Source organism: Girardinichthys multiradiatus, chromosome 23 (genome assembly GCF_021462225.1).
Source record: "Girardinichthys multiradiatus isolate DD_20200921_A chromosome 23, DD_fGirMul_XY1, whole genome shotgun sequence".
NCBI classification, from domain to species: Eukaryota; Metazoa; Chordata; class Actinopteri; order Cyprinodontiformes; family Goodeidae; genus Girardinichthys; species Girardinichthys multiradiatus.
Window position 1 is genome coordinate 27,690,898 of NC_061815.1, and position 22,935 is coordinate 27,713,832.

The 22,935-nt window shown below is 40.1% G+C and overlaps 1 protein-coding gene across 7 annotated transcripts; it reads right to left on the reverse strand.

Annotated features, from left to right (window-relative positions):
* Positions 1 to 1,053: 1,053 nt before the first annotated feature.
* On the reverse strand, positions 1,054 to 22,461 carry LOC124860669 (catenin delta-1-like). 7 transcript variants are annotated; one of them, XM_047354162.1, is made up of 22 exons: positions 22,186 to 22,460; positions 16,490 to 16,638; positions 14,199 to 14,362; positions 11,916 to 11,984; positions 11,711 to 11,830; positions 11,377 to 11,624; positions 10,284 to 10,565; positions 9,943 to 10,183; positions 9,612 to 9,834; positions 8,957 to 9,149; positions 8,759 to 8,876; positions 8,488 to 8,641; positions 8,284 to 8,301; positions 7,916 to 7,984; positions 6,575 to 6,702; positions 6,309 to 6,459; positions 6,022 to 6,214; positions 4,678 to 4,880; positions 4,518 to 4,559; positions 4,354 to 4,421; positions 4,175 to 4,229; positions 1,054 to 2,550 (listed from the first exon to the last, which is right to left on the reverse strand). In XM_047354162.1, exons 3-22 carry the CDS (start codon positions 14,355 to 14,357, stop codon positions 2,492 to 2,494), a joined length of 2,793 nt encoding a protein of 930 aa, XP_047210118.1. In that variant the 5' UTR covers positions 14,358 to 14,362; positions 16,490 to 16,638; positions 22,186 to 22,460; the 3' UTR covers positions 1,054 to 2,491. The 7 variants fall into 7 exon arrangements, with proteins under 7 accessions (XP_047210118.1, XP_047210119.1, XP_047210120.1 ...); XM_047354163.1 differs by having other exon boundaries at positions 4,126 to 4,229; XM_047354160.1 differs by lacking the exon at positions 1,054 to 2,550 and adding an exon at positions 2,584 to 4,058 and having other exon boundaries at positions 22,186 to 22,461.
* Positions 22,462 to 22,935: the final 474 nt, after the last annotated feature.

Below are 22,935 nucleotides of genomic sequence, written 5' to 3' on the forward strand. Positions count from 1 at the left end.
TATTTTGGTACCAAAAAAGTCTTATGCTTCTAAGAAAACCCAAATCTGAATGCTCAATTGTCCATCAGGGAGGCATCTATTTGCATTTTATGAAAGTAACATCTTGTTTCCAATAGCAAATGAGGCAAAAATCTCTCAAATAATAAAAATAAATGTAAATGGAGCAAACATATAAAAATGACTTGTTTTTAATTTATATTTTAATTAAAAATCATATGTTAAAGAATATTTATAGTCTTCTTAATAACGAATGGAGAAATCTTTATTACCACAATCCAGTGCTTCCTATAACTGCTGACCACGTTGTTGCACGTTTCCACTGGAATGTGATGATTTCTCTTTGGTGGTGAGCTCCAGGTCATTGAGGTTGGACAACGTCCATGCCATTACCCTGATCTTTACCCCCGTCCACAGAGCCAAGTCAGGACTCCAAAACGTTAAATGACCTTCAGTCCAAAAAAACAAAAACATTGAAACTAATTTCTAAACTTGAAGAGAAACTTACAAGAACTGAGTATCATTAACTTATTAAAAGGTCTAGCTTCACCAGAGGTTCTGACATCGTATCGTTCGGTTTCTTAGACAACTGAAAGAAGTTACCCATTGTGAGGTCATCAGGCGCTGATCCTACTAGAGACATTTAAGAAAGCACTTATCACATCACAGGTGGGCATAAAAAAATATATATGTATATATATAGACTCATCTTGTTTTAAAGAAGAGACTCATTAGAACAGCAGATAAAACCTACAACATGCTGCAGCTGCTCATGTTAATCTCTTAGTGTTTAAAGTTTCAGGACTCTTAAGAAAACTAGTCATGAATTAATTAGATAATTTTTCTCAGCTAGCTGAATAGGACCTCCCTCTAAATAGACCAGGTTTTTAAATGAAGCCCCTGAGTTTGGACACAGTAATTGTGTCACAAATATCGGCGGGACAAAAAGTTCTTCTGGTTCAGTCTAATGTCATGATGTGGTGTCGTCAGAGGAGTGAAAGGTGCAAGCCGTCTCATGTCACTAAACCCACATTAAATGACACAGGCTGCATAAACTTGTCTAAGAAAAAAATCTTTATTTATAAAAAACAACAGTATTACAGTTACATACTTCACTGAAAAAGAGCCAAGGCAGGTGTGAATGGTACGTCATAATTTTACATGGATAGGCAACAGTACAAATATACTATGTGTGTGAAGAGATTAAGAAACAAAAACTAAAAGATTGGTCTCATTTGCTTTCAAAAACATAGCAGTAAAAGTTGAATCAAAAAGAAAATAAATTGCATAATGCTCTCACCAACATACAAACTCCCAAAAAATAAAATACAAACCGGACCTAAAGAGGGTCAGACCCAGATTTAAATTAAGAAGCATTTATCCCAAATCTGTATGAAAACTCGAGTCTCCTCTGAGTAACAAAAGCCTCCAAATTTCACATTTCAGACAAAACGGATTTAGAGATTCAGGTACAAATGGCAACAGACTCTTACTTGAAAAGTTAAGAGAACATTGACCTGATTTTTTTTTTTTTTCCTTTTCTTAGAGTTGAGACAAGAATGGTTTGGTTAGTGGTTTTCATGTAGTAGTGTTTGCTCACAGCTTTACATCCCAGTACCAGGTTTGACACGTAGTACTGGACGAGTCTGCTAAATCCAAAAGGACTAAAAGTGAAAAAGCAGCTGAAAATATTTTTCTCTACATGGGGGTAACAGAAAACTGAAGTTAAACCATAACAAAAAACAGGAAAAAAGAGGCAGCAGGATCGTAAGACAATATAAAAAAATAAGTCAAACGAACAAACGTGTAAGCAAAGACATTGCTCAAAATAATAATAATAAAAAAAGGTCCATACTCATTTTGACACAACACACACACAACACACACACACACACACACAGGTTTAGCTTTTGACAGAAAATACACACATTCCTTTTCAGGTCTGTGCTCATCCCAACAGAGAGAAAATAACTCTAGACAGGAAAATAACTCATTTATAAACATTCTCCATCTACAGGGCAGCCTGTGGGTGCATCCAGCCTCCCAACATTCCCAGGAAAAGGGATAATTTATATTAAATGAGCCAAAACTAATGCAGTCATCCTGTTTCACTTTTATATATAGTATATAGCCTACATAGTCTAAATACAGCTCCGTCATTAGGATGCAGGGGTTGGTAGCAACATATTGACCATGAATATTTGTTTACTTAGTAGCAAGAAAAAATGGAATGGAAAAAGCAGGATGATGGCTGCAGAATAAAATGATTGTCAACAAAGGTGATTGCCTTTACAGAAGACAACTATAATTTATAAACTGAATATATTTCTGCTGCTACAATTGAATGAAATAGGTGTGCGTGTGCTGTTTGTAATTGTTTGCCCGCAACGCGACCGCTTTCTTTGGATGCTGATCCTCATCTTTTGATCCCAGCTGTGCGGCGATAGAGGGGAGGTTAAAGAGGAGGAAGAGACCGTGTCCGCCTCCTCTCTCCTCAGTAACAGTGGTAGGGCAGGGACGGCCCAGTCTGGGTGATGCACACTATGAGTTTGTCTGGAGAAACAAAAACAGCAAAGCACAGCGATTAATAATCTGAGTGAAAATAAAGGGTATTTAACAACACAATCAACAACAAAGAGTGTGCCAGCTGCACACTGGTGCTGTCACAAATACCAAACTTTAAAAACAGAACAAGTTAAATTAACACTGATAAACCTTCAGCTAGCGAGAAGGCAACTGATTTTAATAAGAGTTTCTGCATATTTTATTAAGTTAAAATGAACTAACTTATATTTACACGTAATAACCTGAGCAGGTTAAATACAGCTTTGTCAGCCTAAATTAGCGTGTGCTAGCTGTTTGACGTGACTTCAGGTTAAATACTTGGATGTCTTCGTACGGTATATGGAGCCGAAGTGGAGAACATGACAGTAATTGTTTTAGTTCATTTCTCTAAAGCCTAATCAAGCCTCGTTTAACACTTCCTTTGGGCAGACTGAGCACCGAGTGATAAATTCCTCCCAACATGGCCGTCTGCTGGCTTAGATGTTAAATTTTCCCTCATCAGCCCTGGTCTGAGTACAAAACATTTACCTTATTGAGGCCAATTTTGCTGACTGCAATCCACCACCATGTTATTTATCCATTTGTTAACTTGGATAAGTTTTAACACAAACAGCAACAATTATTTTTTAATTTAGAAAAGAAAAGCACTACATGATTTGGGAAATGTAGACAACAGAACAAGCAGTAACGCCTGGAAACATCTTATTCAGACTACATACTACACTCCAGAGTAAAAAAAAAAAAAGATGGAAGTAATGAATGAACAAATGTACAATATCTTCAATTTAATACTTAATATGAAAAACGTAGTGCTACCCAAAACTTTTTAGTGCCTAAATTAAGACTTTAAAACACATTTTTCAGGATCCTGCATAAACCCTGATTAGGAAGCATCCTAAAACGTCTGTGATGGTTTATTCCTAAAGAGGGGGTTTCTTGTAGTTTCTGGTTCACCCACAAGAGTGTGCCCCTAGACACAGCAAAGTAAAACAAAACATTGTGAAGAATCCATTAGAGATGCATGGATGGGCATAATGGAAAGGGCCCCTCTGACCTCATAAAATATCCTAAGGTATGCAGCCTTTTACTTCCTGCTGGAGTGTAGATTTTCAGACAGATTTAAAATCAGGACATTCAAGCTACAGTATTTGGATTTGTATAATTTAGGGAAATACATTTTTAGATGATTTCAGCAGATGTTGCTCTAAGAAAGCAGAAATCATTTTAAGATAAAGATGCCAAAATTCAAAACATGATATTGTGACAACACCACTGCACACTTATTCTAAGCTTTAAACCTGCATTATCAATTGTTAGAAACCTAAATTGACACTGCATGAAAAAAAAAAAAAAAAAAACAAGGCACAAGGACCACCTCAGAAGCATACTACAGTAGAACACAACATCAGGGTATCACAGATCTAAACATGTCCACAATAAACCTCCACCTCTGTTCCAGCACACCACCGTGGATTTAGACCAGTTTATTCGAGGGTCTGGAGTAATAAAAGACAAAAGAAGCTCAGAGTACATCATGCAGGATTAGAGGTCAGTTAGACATACCATGCTGTTACATGCAGAAGGGGGGTAGAGGGGAAGGGGTAGGGCTAACCATCGTAGGAGTCCAGCAGAGGCAGGGAGCCCTTTCTGCTCCCATACACCCCTCGCTGAGTGACAGAAGAAGAGAGAGAAAGAAGGTGGACAGGAAGTGAATGTGAAAGAAGTGTCAGTTAATGTGTAGAAGGTTAAGGATTAGGTCCAGGCAAGGCAGGAGCAGTGATTTCAAAGTACCGGTAAAGTGTCTGTGGTTTCTTCCAGAGTGTGTCTTCTCTCCTTCTGGTCCAGTGTAGAGTAGGCATCTGAGAAAAGATCAAATGCAAACAAAATCAGCGTCTTTATAGAGCCGGTTTAATACCATTGCATAAAAACAGAGAAGCAGATATAAATTTACTAACCAGGGCCAATATCATTCAAGGGAATTACATCCCTCTTCTCTCCTGAAAATAAGCAGACATGAAAAATAACTTTAAAAATACATTACAGCAAGTAGGTTTACAGAATCCAACTTCAAAAGACTTCTATATTTGGCGTCAAAGACGGAAATAATTTCCGTACCTTTGTCCAGTAAGGGTGTGGTACTGTCCTCGTAGGTGCCGTTAGCTCTGGTGCTCGGCCCGTTGATGGTTGTGGTACTCGGGTTCACCATGAAGTCCGACTTCTTCCAGCCATCTTTCTCGAGTGGCCGGCGCAGCTCTTTGTGAGCCCAGATGAGCTGGAGCACCTGACCCGTTCCTCGCACCTCACGATCAGAACGGTTGCTGCAAGAAACCCACAGATAAATCCATTAGTTGCTTGTCTTAGACTGTCAAGAGACAGTTGAACCTTTTTTGACTTGCAATTTTAATATTAAAAACAGTGTTAGAAAACCTTGTTGCATATTACTGCATCCAATACAGTTCGGTTTGATGCCTAATCTTCCAACAGAAACAATTATTAGCTCATTTTTTAGCTAGGATAAAGCACTTCTTGACCTACAGAGAGAATCACAAAACCAAATTTACTTTGTTAGATTTATTTTTATAATAGTTTTCTATGTGTATTAACTAGTGTCTGACTGGGGTGCTTCGTTAATTTTCATTTAGTATGTATAATTATAATTTACCCTCCATTTGTGGACAATGTGATATTCTAATGTATGCAAATGATAAAGTTATTTCTACTCATGCCCAAACTACAGAAAGTCACAGGCCGGTTGAGGGATTGCATGTTAAAAGTTACATCTTGGCTCGGCTCATGTTGCTTACAGATAAATATCAAAAATAGATTGAATATTCTTGTCTAGAAGCCATGGTGCAGATTTCCATTTTGATGATTTTATCTCAGGAGACAGACCGGTTGTTATCTTACAAAACAAACATTTTCATTTCACTTGCTGTTAAATTTTAAGCATGGCTCTGTGTCAGTTTGTTTAATTCATACCATCCGATTACCATTTCATTCCTTTTTTCCTTCATTCTGTACCCATCTAGCTACTTCAACCATCGCATATCATGTCATTTCTTTTTGTACTCATCATAAAAATACTCAATTCCAGCTATCAACTTAAAATGCATACTTTCTGAACGTTGTGTTATACTTTATTTGCATTAGTTTTGATTCGTATCCCTTTATGGAATGGCAGATTATGACCCCTTATCATAAAAAAAAAAAAAAAGAAAAAACAAGACATGGCAGACATGTTTGGCTATGAAACAAACAAAAGTATAAAAGTAAAACGGGACAAAATGGCCCCCATCCCTTTACTTTACAACCCACAGCCTGGGAAATATTTGATTAATCAAAGATCCACTTTCAAGCAGGGCAACAAAGACCCAGTTTTTCCAGTGATTCTCATATTTCTGGATTGTTTTTTAAAATCTGAAATCCTACAAAAAAAAAAAAAAAAAAAAAAGCACTTACCCATCCTTACTGATGAGCACCAGCCTCTCAATGCCAGCTGAGGCTCTAAGCTTCTTTGCTGCCTCCAGGTTATTGCCCAGCACCTCAGCGAGTGTGCTCAATACGGACACTATCGTTTCCTCAGACAGATTACGCCTAGATTGGCTCTGCCCTTCAGGCAAGACAGCCACGAGGTTAGGCAGAGCATGCACACCTACAGGAGAAAACCAGAGTCAGCATTCTTTTATTTTCGCAGCGCAGGTAAGCATTAAGGCACGTTTCTCAGCAAGCAACAAACATCTTCTCACCCAAGAGATCACGGTTGCGGCTGTCGATAGCGAGGTTCCTCAGGGCTCCAGACATCGCCCGAACAACACGATCGTTATTATGAGCAAGTAGCTCCGTCACTATGGGGAGACCCTTTTCCAGACGCACCATGGCCCTAATATAACGAGCAAACTGAACAAACGCACATACAGAAGCAGGGGTGTGCATTAGTTTTTGCAAAAATAAAGCTTTCCTTTGCCATTATAGCAGGATCAACATGAAATGAATTCAAGTAACAGATACTTACAGTCCATCGACCGGCACACAAGTTCTGGAGGGCCCCGGCAGCAGCCTCAAGCACTGAGGGATTCTTGCTCTCTTTGAGCAGAGATGTGTAAACAAGGACCACCTCTGGCTGGAACAGCAGCTCGTAACCTGACAACAATGATGTATAGAGTTTAGCTAAAAACATGTTTTACTTTAATTTGCTCAGACGGCCTTCTGGGTCAAACAGAGTTCTGGTGGGCCTGTGGCCTAATTGTTCAGTTGCCAAGTTTGGTTTGAATGGTTCAGGAGGAGGAGGTTTATCCAAGCTGATGGTGAGAAATTTTGGACTGTGAAAGAAACCGCAGACCATTTAACAGTTTTTGTTCGTGTTAAGTCAAGTCAGGTTCCTCTAGTTACTGTAGGAACGGTCAGGCAAACCCAAACACAACAAAACTATTTTATTATGACAAAAAAAAAAAAGCAGTGGTTGAAAGCAGCAATTCTGAAAGTCCAGCCTCCCATTTGTACCTGGACTGAACGACAGGACAATCCACACCTTACTATTAGTGATTTCCACAATGCTGTAAATGTGGACAGAATCACAGAACTGGACATACCAAACAAATGGAACCAACTGTAAAACACAGAACATGTTAGAATTTGTGGGTCTGAACCATCAAATCTGGGGTTTTCCAGAACGCTTGCTGAAAATTTTATGGCAGAGCGTCCCAAGTCATGAAGTCCTTTAGAAATAAATGGTAAAGTAACGGTTGTTATAAAAAAAATATTTACAGTAGCTTTCTAAAACCCTGTTGAGTCCATGTTGGTGAAGATGGTCCAGATCATCATCACTGGTGATCAGCCAAGGTAGAACAAAGGTCAGAATGCTGCTGCAGATCATAGAAAACTGGTGAAAATTTTGAGTTTTAGAAAATAATTTCTGGGTTATGGTCACTAATAACTGTAGTGATGAAGTGTAAATTAGTTTACTTAGAAACTGAAATCAGGTTTAAATCACCTGAATTTGGATCATCACAAAAATTTTCAGACCTTTGACCTCAGCTATAATTGAGATAATTTGGCTAACCTTTGAACATGAGGTTTGAGCCCCTGTGTTTTAAAAGTTATTACTGGTTCTTACATGCCATATAATAAAACACCAACATAAAGAGAAAACAACATGCCCTGAAATCAGTTTGAGGTGAAATGCAGACAAAACAAAAACATCCATCTTGACTTCAACTCTTTAGCCTGATTTCAAACAGCAAATAGATTTTCAACATCAAAAATTTAAATATTTCTTTTTGAATCTCGGTCTACAGCCCAGTTTGCAGCAGGGACGCATCTAAATAAACTGTGTGTCCAAAAACTAGAGTCTTACCTTTCGCAGGTGTTGTCCTCTTTGGAAAATCATAAGCGTCTGCACTTCCATCATCTCCATCCTTCTTTCCTGCAAGTCATTAAAAAAAAAAAAAAAAAGCTTAAATAAAAAATTAAAAGCAGGCAATTGATAGAATAAATATCCCATGCAAGTGAAATTACTTTTCTGCCTTCTACTTTAGTAATTTGCTTCTAGAAATGTGGACATGTAACCAGTGATGCAAGCACCATCAGCATGCAGCGTCGTTTCAGTGACGAATGTTCATGAAAGTCTTTGTTGTTTGTTGTCTTTGTTTCTTTAGCGTTAGTAAAATGGGTGATGGCAGCAGTCTTTAAGCATTCACGACAACACCAAGAGGAAAATCTTACCTTTGGAAAACCACTCATCTAAACACAGCAGAGAGATAGGAAGACATAAAGGAACAGGGGGAGGGAGGAGGGAAACAGTGGCAAAGTGTGAAAAACAGCGACAGGTGCTTCCGCCACCAGCAAGCTCAAACCAGCCAGCAACTGCCTGTCTTTCAAACAGGAGATGTCTCAGACACAGAGGACTTCAACATGCCGGAGACTGACCTTTCCCCTTTCGTGAACCAAAGCAGCCTCCCTTGTTGGCTGACGTCGGGCCCTGGTTAACAGGAGCCGCCTCTATGTAACGTTCGCAGCCGGGGACTTCACGGTGAACCTGATATGAAAGGTTCCTCAGAAGACAGACGCAATTCTCCACCAACTACAGGAAGAAAAGACAGGGGGAGAGGAAAGTTTAAGATTACAATAAGTACAGAAGCTAGGGTTTAAAAAAAAAAATACAGAGTGGAAAAGGGAATCATTTCCAGTGAAAACTTACCTTATTATCCACATCTTTGCGGTTGATTTGTGACTGGACAATGTACATAAGAGAATCCACCAACCCCGAGCATTCTCTCAGCTTTCGTCTTGCCTCGCTCCGTTCTGAACTCACATTCCTGTTGAAGGAGGTGGAAAAGTTAAGCACATAATTTCCCGTTTTCTTCATGGTTCTCTCCGCTTGTCATCCATCCAATACCTGAGGCAGCCAGCCGTGTTGGTCAAGGAGGTTTCCCACTCCAAATGTCGTGGTTTGCAGCTCTCTTCTCCACCGCTGCCGCCTCTTTCCCAGCCCGAATGAGGAACGATCACCTCGTTGGCTAGAGCGTTCAGACCGTGGTCCACAATCTCCATCTTCACGGAATCATGGGAGGAGAGGTTCCACAAGGTGCCTAAGACAAAATTAGAGCATTGACATAATCAATGCAAATTTGGACAATAAACAAAAATCTAACCAATCAATGAATTGTGCTGCTGCTCCTTCTCATCTTGCCCTCTTTGCTGGCATAAAAGTATGTTATGTGGGTCTAAATGTGAGAAAATTAAGCAGTTTTTGTTGAACATCCAGTCCTCTCACATCTTTGAAGTATGCATTACCTTTGATATGCCCCTGTTTTGTGCAGTGCGTGTTTGAATAGGGATGAAATGTGTGGAATTCACTGTTTCACTGCTGCAGGACATGGTACGTTACTTTAATAATCAACTAAGCTTTTGAGAGTGACAGTTTAGTAGTCCATCTCTGTTCATCTGCTCTGTAGTTATTCAGACAGTTTGTACACCTGGTGCAATCCCCCGAAAAAACCGTGATCTAATAACGGTGTTATTTAAAACAAGACTGTTGTGAGAGGTCATACCTGTGATCGTGTCAGTAAGGTCTTGGTCACGGGTTTTCCTCAACAACTTGACAAGCGCAGGTACTCCATCACAGTTCTTGATGGCGATCTTGTTGTCTGCGTCTCGTCCATATGAAATGTTCTTCAGCGCGCCACAGGCTGAATGATGAACCTCTTTAATGGGATGGTCCAGCATCGACACCAATGCTGGAATGCCCCTCAGACGGCGCACTTCTGACTTCACCTAAAAGTAGTTAGAAAGCTCATGTAAAAGACCTGCAAATTAAATCAGCAAAGCACATAATGCATCATGAATTGTTCTTTTTTTTCTTGCAAATGAGGATTATTCTACCATATCATTTTTGAATGTGAGATGCTGAAGGAAGGCAGCAGCATTTGTCTTGACGGGATCCAGTCGGTAATTCAGCATAGCTATCACCTCTGGTAGTTCTGGCTGCCTCCATGATTTGGGAGCGGCCTTTCTCAGCGTGCTATCCAGTGAAGCCATGCTACCCCTCTCCAATGTCATGGGAATCCCCCATGCATAGGGGTCAACTCCCCCCACATCACTGTCCAAAGTGTCTTCGCAGCTCCTGCAGGTATCAGTAGGACACAGAGGAATATTCGTTAAGAGCATCCCAAAGTAGGGACTAAATATGTTGTCTAACCAGAGCAGGATTGTACTGTTTTTACCTGAGTCTGCGTCTGTCTATACCACCCGGGCCTAGCCCGAGGCGAGGCATTGTACCGTAGCCTCCAGGGTGCATAGGTGGGGGCCCCATGCCATATTCATCGTATCCCATGCTGCGCTGATCATCTTCTAGACCGTAGTGGCCGTGGCCATACCTCATCTCCAGCGCTGAGCCCAATGCTCTCATTCCCCGACTCACTTGTGGCTGAGCAGCATAAGGGTCCAGCTGCTGACGGCTGGGTGCCCTGTAGCCAGAGTCCAGGGTTCTGTAGGTATCAACTGGCCTGAGAAAGGAAATTAAAAAAGGGAATCTTGAAAATCAAAAACTGAGAAATGCATGCCTCTGACCCAAACACTGCAGAATGAGTGCTGTTACAGGGACAGTTCAGGGTTTTTGAATAAAGGCTACGTTAACAGGTTAAAGGCAGTTAATATTTCACCAAAACTTTCTTGCCATCTTCATTTAGTATAAACCAAGATAAGATGGACTCAGATATATCATTAAGAGCAAGTGAGGAGCCAGTAGTAAAGCAGATTTTAACCGCCTTGAAACAACCTAACTGTGAAAACATCAAAGTGGTTTATGTGAAAGCTATTTTCTGAACCCTTAAACCATCTTCACATTTGCTTCAGGTGATCGTTTACACAGAAATTGACCATTTAGGGGGAAAATGGAGGTATAAGGTGGTGCACCACCATAGAGCTTCCTGTGTGAAACATACTGGGAACGGATCATGTCAAGCGTTCAACCTTGCTGCGTTCTCACTTCTCAGGCCCGACTCGGATGCTTTTGGCTGATTATTAACACTGTTTACAGTAAGAAAGGAAGTAACCATGGAACCTGTTAAATGTTAAAAGTAGTTTAATTACTACTTGAAACTACTACGGTAAACATTAAAATAAATCAGCAGTCACGCAGGTCAGTTTATTAGTGGTAACCACCAGTTGTGTTGCATTCGTCTTGAAATTTAAATGTCTGCAAAATGTTTTATTCCAATAAAGTGTAAAGTTTTTTGTAATGAATCTGATACAAGAAACAGAACAGAGAAGAAGTTCTGTGTTTGCACTTCCTCAGACCTGCCTGCGTTTTTGTACCTGTAGCGCTCATCCATGCGTGAGCCCCGGCTCAGGCTGGCGTACGCCTCTGATGGTGGACCCCCCCGGTAGTCTTCATATCCGCCCATAGGACCATAGTGATAATTTCGGGGTACCGTTGCAGTGGGGTAGTCCCCGACTGCAGAGGGTCTGTAAAGTGTGGCGCCGTAGACCCCCATACCAGACGACAGCATCCCATCGATGGACGAGTGAGAGGGCGGGACTGTGCGCGAGACTGGTTTCTTCATCTGCCACACAGAGAAGCCCCGACAAATGTCTAAAACGCGTTTATAAAAATTCTCCAAATTTATTAAAGCATGCAATATCACTGTACCCCATTATCTGCTCTCCGAGTGGTTCCTTCCTCAGAAAAGACTGAGTGTACTTCCTGGGATTCATCCTCAGGTGTGTAGCTCCCATCAAGAGCTCCGTGTGCAGGGTCCACCATTCTGTACTGTAATTGGAACAGCAAATACATTAACAGCAAAAAACACAGAGAGAGATCAGGCACAAACATTAAGAAATAAATGAAAGCATACCTGTGTGCCGTTAATGTACGAGTCCGTCAGCTTCAGACGTTCTATGTCTGCATCCCCTAAACACCCGTTCTAGGACAGAAAAGAAAAAGTACTGAGAACATCATATTAAACATATTTTCAGTTTGCTTTATTGACAATTATTTCTCAGTAGTCAATACTATGTGTTTCAAAAACAGTTATTTTAACTGCTGTTAAAGCCTTGTCAGAGCCGACCAACCCATCCCTGCATGCTAATGGCTCTGAATCAGCGCCAGACAAAAAAGGAAGAACACGGAACGCAGACAGCCGATCTTACACCGTTCCTCCTCCTGCTCTGCACTCCTACATTATCAGCGGAGTTTAGCTGTGACCCAACATTCATTGTGAAGTTAGATAAACTGCCGGAAATAACAGTCACATCATGTCACACAGTATCACTAGGTTGATTTGGAAATCTTTTCCAGCCATCATTCTTCCACCCACAGTTACTATCAGTTTCTCTATTACAGCAATGGTGACTAAGAGGACCTTTTCTAATCAAACACTGACTCACGTATCATTTTTTATTGCATCACACGGGTTAGATGTTATGTCTAGCAAAGAGGAAGGCCATTTATTTTAAAACAACGGGAAGTGAAGCCAGTGTTTTTATATCCAAAAAGGGGCACACTTCTTCTGCAGGTCGTCACTTCTAGTCGACCCTGACAAACTTTGTCCTGGTAGAGAAACAACTTTAAATAATGTTTGTTCTTGAAAAATAAAAAGTAAAATGTGTCCCTGGTTGATCAGATGTTGCCACCTCAACATGCAATCAGTTTCTGCTGAGTCCTACTAATGACCCAGTTACTTGAATCAGATGTACTGAAGCACAAACATCTAAAAAAAAAAAAAAAAGGACAGGAAACCAGGCCTGGAGGACTGGAGCTCTAGACCCCTGATCTGGAGGCTAAAAAAAAAACAAAAACAAAACAAAGCTGTGAAATGGCACTTTAAATACCTGCAAGTGAGAATGTTCATCTGTTTGTAACCAACTCCAGCAATGGTGAATGAGTTGGATAAAAAGACTTTATATGGCAAAGGTTTCCATCTAAATGAATGAATTTCTCTCTAGCAGGATAAATGTGCAAATTAATTTTCTTTTCTCCCTTCTGGAATGTATACTACGACACGGGTTCAGTCAAGGGAAAAAAATCTCTGATGGTAAAAACCTTGAAAAATAAAATAATACAGAACACATTTAATCTTTGCAACTTCAAAAAAAAAACAAAAAACAGTGCTCTATAATCAAACCACAGGCAAGGTAAGGTTTGCTTATCTCGTTTACCCAAGTCTACGCAAAAATAACGTTTATGAAGAGATACTAGAAGGAAGTCAAGATTACGATGCATTAAATGCAGTAGAAATCTGCTAGAAAACAAATACTAAATAATCTTCATAGTTCAAATTCTGTTTCGTAAGTAGAGGAAAAAGGTTCATTTAGAAAACAATAAGTTGTGAATATCTAGAGTTTATAAAAAAGGATGAATAGCAAAAAACATTGTTTAGGCTGACATTTTGTTTCTGGCTTCTTGTTTCCAGAAATAAAAAGCAAATCTAATTCTGACAGCTTCTTTTGTTTTGCTTGGTCAATGATATAATTGGTTTTTATTTTACACTCTGCCAGACATAGAAAGCCATTTAAATATTTCAACAGTCTCCAGAAAATAAGGATGGAGATTATTCTACCATTTAAAATTAATCAGAATACAAATTACCTGAGGACTACATACATAACGCCACATTAAATCATATTAAGAGAAAATTGATGAGTATAGAGCTGGAATTATAGAATCAAGTAAAGCGCTTACATCTAGAAAAAGTGAAAACAAGTCTACTATTCTTTGTTTACAAGACTGATGCATGCACAACCAACAGGCCCATTTCATCATGCTGCAGGAAGTGGGAAACATTTCTGAAATTCCAAAACAGGCAACAAAAGATCTACATCAGTGTTAAAAGGAAACATCTGGTGAGTGACAGAATATTGAAGGGGTGATGATCATCTCAAGCACGTGGAAGTATGAAGGCATGCACAGATATCTGAAAGGAGGGCTTGATGAGATGGACTCACAGCACATAAAAGGCACAAGTTTGCAGAGTTTTGGTGGAGAGGAGGTGGAGTCGAGGAGAGAAAGCAAAAATGACTGATGGACGTCGTTAAAAACAAAACTGAAATTAATCGGAGGATCCATGATGTAGGAGATGGGGAAGCAAAGGTTGGGAGAAACTAGAGGTGGGGATGTTTTGGATTCTTCGGGGCGTTACCTGTGTGTGAGGGAAGGGGTGACCCAGGGCCGTGGGGCTGGTGGCAGGGAGGCCAACTTTCCTCCTCTCCTCCTCCAGAGCCCGGGTCAGCTGTTCAAACTGCACCTCCTGCTCCCTGACTGACTCCAGCAGAGCCGCTGCGTTCTCACACTGCTCCATACACACTGAACAGCCCCGAGGGAGGAGAGGGGGGCATTAAACACAACTGTTCAGATGCTAACACAGCAGCACACAGAGAAGGGATCTAAAAAGAAAACTGGCACTCCAAGACAACATGGCGCTGAATCTGATCACCCAGGATTTGGGGGGTTGATGCTAAAAACAAAGGGTTACTCTATTTTCCATCTACTTTTTCAGCTAAAAAAAGATCTCTAGTGACTGAGAATTAGAAGTCATCTTAGAGCTCTGCTGGTATCCAGATTGCACAAGTGCTGGTCTTGCTTTTACCTCAACAATGAAAGCACATTAGTCACAATTGCTAAGACATGATATCTGACTCTTATATGAAAAAAATCACCCCAGACTACAGTGGATTATTGTACTAGTCCTTTGAAAAGGCCAGATCCGAGTTCCAGGGTATTTCCCGCTGCTATACATCACGTTCAACTAATGTGTGAAAGTAAAATAATGAAACTCCAGGCTTTTATGCAGCAGGATTAGTAGGAATTGTTTAGATTCAATGCCGTACCAGCAACAATGGCAGCAAGCCATGTTAAATAACACTGATTACTTAGAAAATCAGCTGAAAATAAAACTACTAAACATTTACAAACAAGTCAATAAGATTCTTGAAATAAATGTGATTTAAAAAAATATATCAAAAAGCACAGAACTTTATGCAACGTCACCTTTTTAAAAAGACATTTTGGACTGTTGCATCACAATAAAAATCCTCTTTTGGTTTCTCAGAAAACAGCTGCAAAGTAAAAATATATTCTATAAAAAAATTAAAAAAAATTTGTGGTTCAGTATTTGAAGAAACAAGCGTGTGTATGCAAACACTGACCAATAAAAAAAAAACCTTGCGTTGACTATTAAAGATAAATGCAGCCTCTTGTACAACCAGGGCAAAAAAATGCAAGTTGTTAATACATTCATCTTCCATATTTTAACACATAAATGATACAACAGCTTTGAGGCTAGGGTTTTGCTTCCTGTGATCTCTTCATTCTCCAGGCCTTTCTAAGCAGCACGGTCGGCATTTTTATCACCACGAGCCAACATGCCCTGTGACCCACCAAATCGTTTCAATTCTGATATTTTAAAAGCTCCAGTTTTGATGCAACAGTAAAAACACATCAGAACTAAGTAGCTGCAATGATTTACTGTCTATTTGCAACAGCAGACACAGGGTCATCTTTGCGATATAAATGTTTCCAATATCCCAACTGCAAAGCGCTGCTTGGGTGCAATTTTTGGCAGGAAACTAAAGAAAAGCTATGCATAATTCTTATTAATGCAGCATGGTTTTAAAACTACATTTGGAAAGCCATTTCCAGTGTATAGCAGTAGACTTGCTAGCCTGACTAACTTACCCAATCTAATTCCAAGTGTACTTATTTAGTCTGGATTTTTCTTTAGTCTGTGTGTCAGAAATGAAATATAACCAATGACATGCATTTTAGCAGCAATAGGAATAATTGTAGCTTTTCTGTTTTAAATAAAAGCAATTAGAAAACGTCGTACATTTTTCTGTAACTATCTTTTCAACAAAAAATTTATTTTAAAACCAAAGGTTATCATACTGTCAGTATATCAAACTGGGCCGAGCAGCGATAAGAGCAAGTCAGATACTTTCCAGTTAATGCACCCATTATAAATAATACAGTAGGTTGATTTGTCAGTGTCACGGTTTGCTTTTTGCACTTAGATCAATAAACAAGCTTCATGCACAAATTGAGGAGTCAATTTAGGCTTTTGACTGCCTCGAGTTGCCACATCAGAAGTCTACTTATGGGAAACTACTTGAGAGAAACTGTTTATACTGATGTTAAACTGATGTTACTTGATGTCATTTAAGCAACATTAGATAGAATAATCATCACTTTTCTTCATAGCCGTGTCATCCCACCCTCAATTTAAACCCCACTTAAAATTAGTCTGATAAAGATAAACAGGATACAAACTACAGCAGGAAGTTAAACATAAAAACGCCGTAAAGCAAAAGGAGAAGTAGTCATTTCTTGGTATGGATTAAACACCAAATACAACAAGAAGTGCAAATTTCTCACCGTGGTTTAAACAAACAAAACATCTAAAACCTCAGCAAAAAAAAAATCCGGTATACACACCTTCACCTGTGGGCGTGGTTTGGTAGAAGAGGTGAGAAATCACGCTGCGCTCAGAGATGGGGCTCTAGTTGAACATGTGTAGAAGGCCTCCTCACCATCCAAGTAAAAACAAGGTGGGGTAGGAGGGGGGGGGGGGGGGGGGGGTTGAACTACAGAGAAGGACAGAGAGGAGGAGGGGACAGAATAACAGATAGTGAGGGAGAAATGTTTTCGGTGAAAGTTCCTGAGTTGAAAAAACAGTAACATGGTGAGAAAACCGTACATAAATGTCAACGAGGCTGTTTGCAATGTGAGCAGAAAAAGCAGAGACAGATGCACAGTAGTCCCAGCCTTTAGACACACCCTGTATTTACTCAACACTTGGCCTGCGTACGGCAGCTAGCTGCGGGAAGCTGACCGACCTGCAGCTCTTTCTTACCACAGAACATTTCACCGTCAGCAGAAAACATGTTTTAGAGATCAAAATAGCCACAAAGAATCAAGTTTAATCTTTTTTTTCACGTTATTCTAACTTTAAAAACAAACTTTCTTAAAAAAAAAAAAGAAATCAGCCTGATAATTTGATTTTCTCAACTAAACTACCCTTTATCCATCGTCCAACCTCCCATGTTATCTCAGAGAAAGACACTGCTGTCTCAGAGCTAAACAAGTGGACAACGGAGACTCTGATGCTCTTATCTGTTGATCGGCGCTTTGCTGCAGCAGGCTGGCTTCAGAGAGGTGAATCAACCAGGCATTGCCACACACACACCTGCATGACCGGTTAGACGAGACAGAGGAGGGGCAGCGGCTTGATTCTGTTATTCGTCTCTCTCTGCGTCTGGTCAACAAGCACAGGCATACACCTGAGTGTCAGGGGTTTGGGCAAAAAACAGAGGCCCGCATTTACATTTCAAGCAGCAGGTGCTCCTGGGTCTGACAGGTAGAGCGTTAACAAGTGCAAATGGAGAGACAAGCAGGGGCATAATGAGAGCAAGAGATGGTGACGAGTGACTCACAGTTTCACCTCCATCAGATTGTGCAAGTCACTAAAGACTCTGTGATGCCCCTATGGAGAGCCTATCACAACATAGTAATAATTTTACCTGGAAGGCGCCGTGTGTTCAGGTGCATCTTTCAAAATACAATTAAATGACAATATTCCCATCCTGGGGTGTGGCGAGCATAGTGATTTAAAAAAGAAAAAAAAAAAAAAGGGAGGAAAGGAGGACGGTCTAATAAGAAGAGGAGCAGCCTCAGTGAAATTTCCCAAGGGAAAAAAAAAAAAAACTGTAACAACCTGGAGCTGGATTTACATGTGGGATAGGAGCGACTGACAGGAAGACATGAGGTCACAAACCCAACACTCTGAGTCATAACCTCCTACCTGAACGAATAAACTGCTGCTCTCCTTCACACATGACCATATTTGGTCAGAGCCAGGAAAGGACAGATTTTATCCACGGACAGACAGGGCAGTGTAGAACAGAAACAAGCATAAAAACACATTCTCAGGTAGGAAAACAAAGAGAATGTGAGAGTAAACATGAGGATAAAAAAGGGTGGTAGAGATAATTGAGATAAGGTTGGGCTTGTTGAATAAAGGATAATGGCTAATCTTGCATTCCTGCCATTGTCTTGGGTCAATTCAACTTAGCAGCCCACCCACCCCTTCATGGAAAAGCAGAGAAACAGCTAAGGACAGCGGCTAATCATCTATCAGTGTTTACTTCTGTGGCATTTCAAGGCAAGTTATACGGTAACTGCGACATAAGGGGAAGATAACGCCAACTAAATATCTTATCAGCCTCTATTTTCCCCTGCCTTGCAACCATCTATAAGCATCAATTTTAAACGCAAAGAGAAATCAGTTTTCAGGAGAAGAATTATAAACCACGATTGTCATTTCTTGGCATGCGTAGGAGGGAGTGTGATTTTGTAAGAGCAACAGTGTGTGAGTGAGTAGAGTTCAACCACAGGCAGGAGGGAATTTGCAGCTGTCTGTCTGGGAAGTTGGTGGGAACAATGTGAAGTTTGTGCAACTAATGGGACAGACACAAATGTGAAAAGAGCAGAGATAACATCAGCGGACACATGTCAGTAAGGCTGTATTTGACCATCTGAGATGGTTAAATCTGGTTTCTCTGTGGATAAAAACAACTTCTGTCCTCTCCCCACGTCTCTCGCAGCTGTTACTTTTGGCCTTGAAAGTTAGAAGCGTGTTTCGCCAAACAATGAAAACAATCAATGTCGTCCCATAGCCGCTCCAGCCCCCTTCCCCTCTCACCAGCTTCCTGAGAAACAGGATGTTGTGGATTCGACATCAGAGATGAATCTCTTGCTCTCTGAAAAAACAAATTCCACGACAGAACCGCTACCTATGGGGCGCTCACAAAACAAGGCAACGGTGGCCGTCTTTCAGCATCAGTCTGCATTATTTGCCCCATGACCACTGCAACAATCATGCAACCACAACCCACTTCCTGTTCCCGGTTTTCCAAGTTTCTGGGATAGAAATAACAGGAGTAAAAAAAAAAACTAAAAAAAAACACATCAAAACCTGATTTTTATTCATTCTATCTGTTTATAAAGTGTTCTTGCATACTTGCCAATGAATTAATTGGTTTTACCGTGCTTTTTCTTAGCTTGAAAAGACGAGAGAAAGGACTGATTCTTAGACATTTTACATCATTACAGTTAGAAAAACAAAACATTTGTTCAGCTAAACATACATTTCTCAAATTTTGACAACCTATCCTTTTACTTCAAAAGTGGTGTTTCTGTAAGTAACTTCAGTAAAGTAATTTTTAAGACCATCATTAATAAAAGGACCTATATGAATCACAAAAAACCATATCAGCTTAATTAATTATACTTAACTTTATACCTTAAAACAATTATAAACAAGCAAAAATTAACTTCTCTTAACACACCCGTCAAGCTTTCCTATGTTTACCCAGCTTCTGTGCTTACAATATACAGAAAAACTTCATTATGTAAACTATTGAAATCCCACTTTCAAACCAAACCTCCTTAATTATATAGTTTCTTTATGAGCTATGAGTGAATACTATATTTTTATTACAACTGCCTGAATATATAAATCAAGTTTTAGTGGAAACTGGCCTATTGTTAAAAGTATATATATTTCATAAAAAAACAAATGTCTGTCAACTCCAATCACTTTTATACAAGCAATAATTAGTTCGATTCACTTACATAACAAAACTGGATGAAACTAACTGATGTAAATTTTGACAGAACTAGTCACATGTTGTCCCCAAAAGTCCTGACAGAGCGTTCTAAATTTTTGAGGGAACAAGAGTGTGCAGAGGAAGGGTCACGCCCGCTCGTCCAAAGCATGACAGTAACAAAAGTTCACAACGACAAGCACGCTGCCTCCGAGGTCAACAACATCTGATTGAACCCTGACACACCACGAGTTGGATATTACCATCTGATTCTGCAGCCATCAGTCAGCATGACTCACTTAACCCTGTCAGAAGACATCTGTGATGGTATGCATGCGTAACCGTCAATGAGCTCTTTGTCGACGTTATTATACTTATTGAAATGAGAGCCCACACCTGCCAAAACAAGAGATTCACTGACAGAAACGCACATCTGGCCGTGCCATTTTAGGCAGACAGACAATGTGATTCGATGGCAAGTCAGTGCGATGCTAAAGCTGAGCAAGACTTGTAATGGGATTGAAGCTTTACCCCTCTAGTCCACTTACCTCTTAACACATATACATGTGAAGTTAACATGTAAACACATGCAGACACCCACCGCTATGGCTCTTAATGGATTAACCCAGAGTCCTTAAAAGAGCAGACACAATCGCAGGCTATGTTCAGAGCATGTGTCAGCAATCAAACAGTGGCTTGGAGACAAGTCGCCAGGAAAGCCAGGCGTGTGATGTTATTAGTGGCGGCACCTGCAGATCAACAACAGATCCGAGTGCGTTACACCTATAGTTCAAACAGTCGCTACATAAACATCTACCAGGACAGACCTAAAGCTTAAATGGAAGTCTATACACCACAGTGAAGTATACGTCGGCATGAAACCAGTGTTTACAAAGAGGAAAAGGGCTAGTTTAATTTACACTCATGCTGACGGTTATCCCCACCCATGCTTTTTTCCCCCAACAAAACAAGCTCACACAAGACCCGCCCAACAGGTTTGCTAATAATCTCTGGTTTTGTGACAGACCACCACTTGTACAGTGGAAATGATTTCGCAAAACTCATCCTTGAATATAAACACAACCATGCCTTAAACCTTTACCTTCACGTTTAGTCAACAACAAAGGCAGACGGGGTGATGAAATCTTCATATATTCCTAAAGCCACTTTCCACACTTTTCCATATGGGTTTATCACCTATGGGAAATGCAATAGTCATTTTCTTTTATTTGTTTTGGTATTTAGTTAACTGCTAAGATAAAACAAATTTACTCTCCCCAACCTAATCTTTCATGTGCACATACCTCTGGAGATGTCGCACAAGACAAATGATCATAGTTCATTATTAGTGTGTGAAAATTTTTTTTTTTTCACTGGTTTTTAATTAAATCCTTCCTTGTAATGGAGGCATTTGTTTTCCTGTGTGCATACAGGAAAACATTTGAGCCGTTTTATAGCAATTTGACAACACATACAAGCGGTTTGTAAGGCTGACTAACATGCTTCAGAATCCATGTTGATTTCTGTGAAAAGTGGCTAGTCTAGTTTAGTGTTTGCTAATCCCAGCCAACCATCTCGATCCTTTTGCCTCTTGTGATGTCATCAACCCCAAATACACACAATGAAGAATTAAAATGTTCTCTTTTTTTTTTTTATTACTTTGTATTCTGTAAATTCCTGCAGGGAACCCCAGTATCTCACAGTCCAATTGTGTTTGTACTGTCTGTGTACATTAGTTCATGAAAAAAAAAAAAAAAAAACACCCATAGGATAGCATCTTTAAACAGGTGAACGTAATAGCAACAATCAATTACTGTTAAAATGAATTAGCTCCGGAGGCAAATAGGCCAGAAATGTTTAAGTCATATAAGATGGAGCTAAATTGAGATCCATCTCAAGTTACGATTAGTTACCATTCCCGTAATTTAGAGAAATCCCACAGATTATTTGCTAATGTGGGTCAGGCGCGACGAACGGGAAGTCATCAAACTGCAAATAAAAACGAGAAATAAATTAAGACGTATGCGTTTTACTCACGTCGGAGGTTGTGTAAACGCCACCGCCCTGCTAAATAAGATTTAAAAAAAATCAGCTCAGCTGAGACAGATGCTCGCATAGCAGTAAAATGACCTGGATTGGCTGTCTTGCAACGTTAGCATCACAAAAACCCATACAGCCATCCGAGAGCGGAGCTAACGCTAGCATAGCAAACACATTGCCCGCTAAATAATTTAAATGTAAAGGCCAAGCTGAGTTTACAGCTAGCCTACCTCAGCATTTTCAGTTATATTCGGGGCTATTAAACTGTCTTTTGAGACGCAGAATGCATTGTGAGATTAATCTGTTAGAACTTTTATATTAGCATCATTAGCTAACGTTAGCCGCCGAGAGTCGTGCTCATCTGTCGAATAAAAAGGGACCACTCCTTGCCAACGCTGCAGTGCACCTAAAATGTGCGAGCGAAGGAGGGGAATGAAAAGCCCAAATTACAACCAAGCATCTGGGAATAATTACGGATCCACTCACCTGCTCAGGGAATACCAGCCCCGACCCCTTCCAGACTACTCCGTTCTTAGTGCTTTCTGCCCTCTCTCCCCCTCCTGTGGGTCAGCCTAGTAAAAAACGAAGCGACATCACAGTTTTCTATCAAATGGAGGGCGGGATTTAAAAAAAAAAAGCTTTACGGTAAACGCGGCGCACTCTGAATAAATGGTACAGGTGTGTTTACTCCCCGCAAACAGTTTATCAGACAACGATTAAACCGTTTCTGTCCAGGTCAAACACGCACATCCTTATGAGGCCAGGTCGGTTGTTGCAAATGTAAAACTGGGGATTTAAATTCAGGTTGCGATGCCGCCCCCTGTCTCCTCCCATGTATCTCAGCCTGTGAACACACACTGATGTCATTTCATTGATTGCCCAAGAACAATGGTCACGGAGGAAGTTTAGTCCACTCCGTGGGGGAAGTAGCAGCAATCCACACTAACACGAGAAAATGGTTGGCACCATCCTCACAGTTAATGATTATATACTATTTAGACATAGCCTGAGTTTCTTCAAGGAAAGCTGTTCCTTTCTTTCTTTTTTTAAGATATTTTATTCCAAACTTTAAAGTTTATGCACAGGTTTTGTTTTATAAATAGAAATCTGAAAAGTGTGGCATGCATTTATATTCAGCCCCCTAAATAAAAAAAATACTATAACAGTTGCCTTCAGAAGTTATCTGATTAGTAAATAGGGTCCTGTATGTAATTCAAGCTCAGTATAAACACAGCT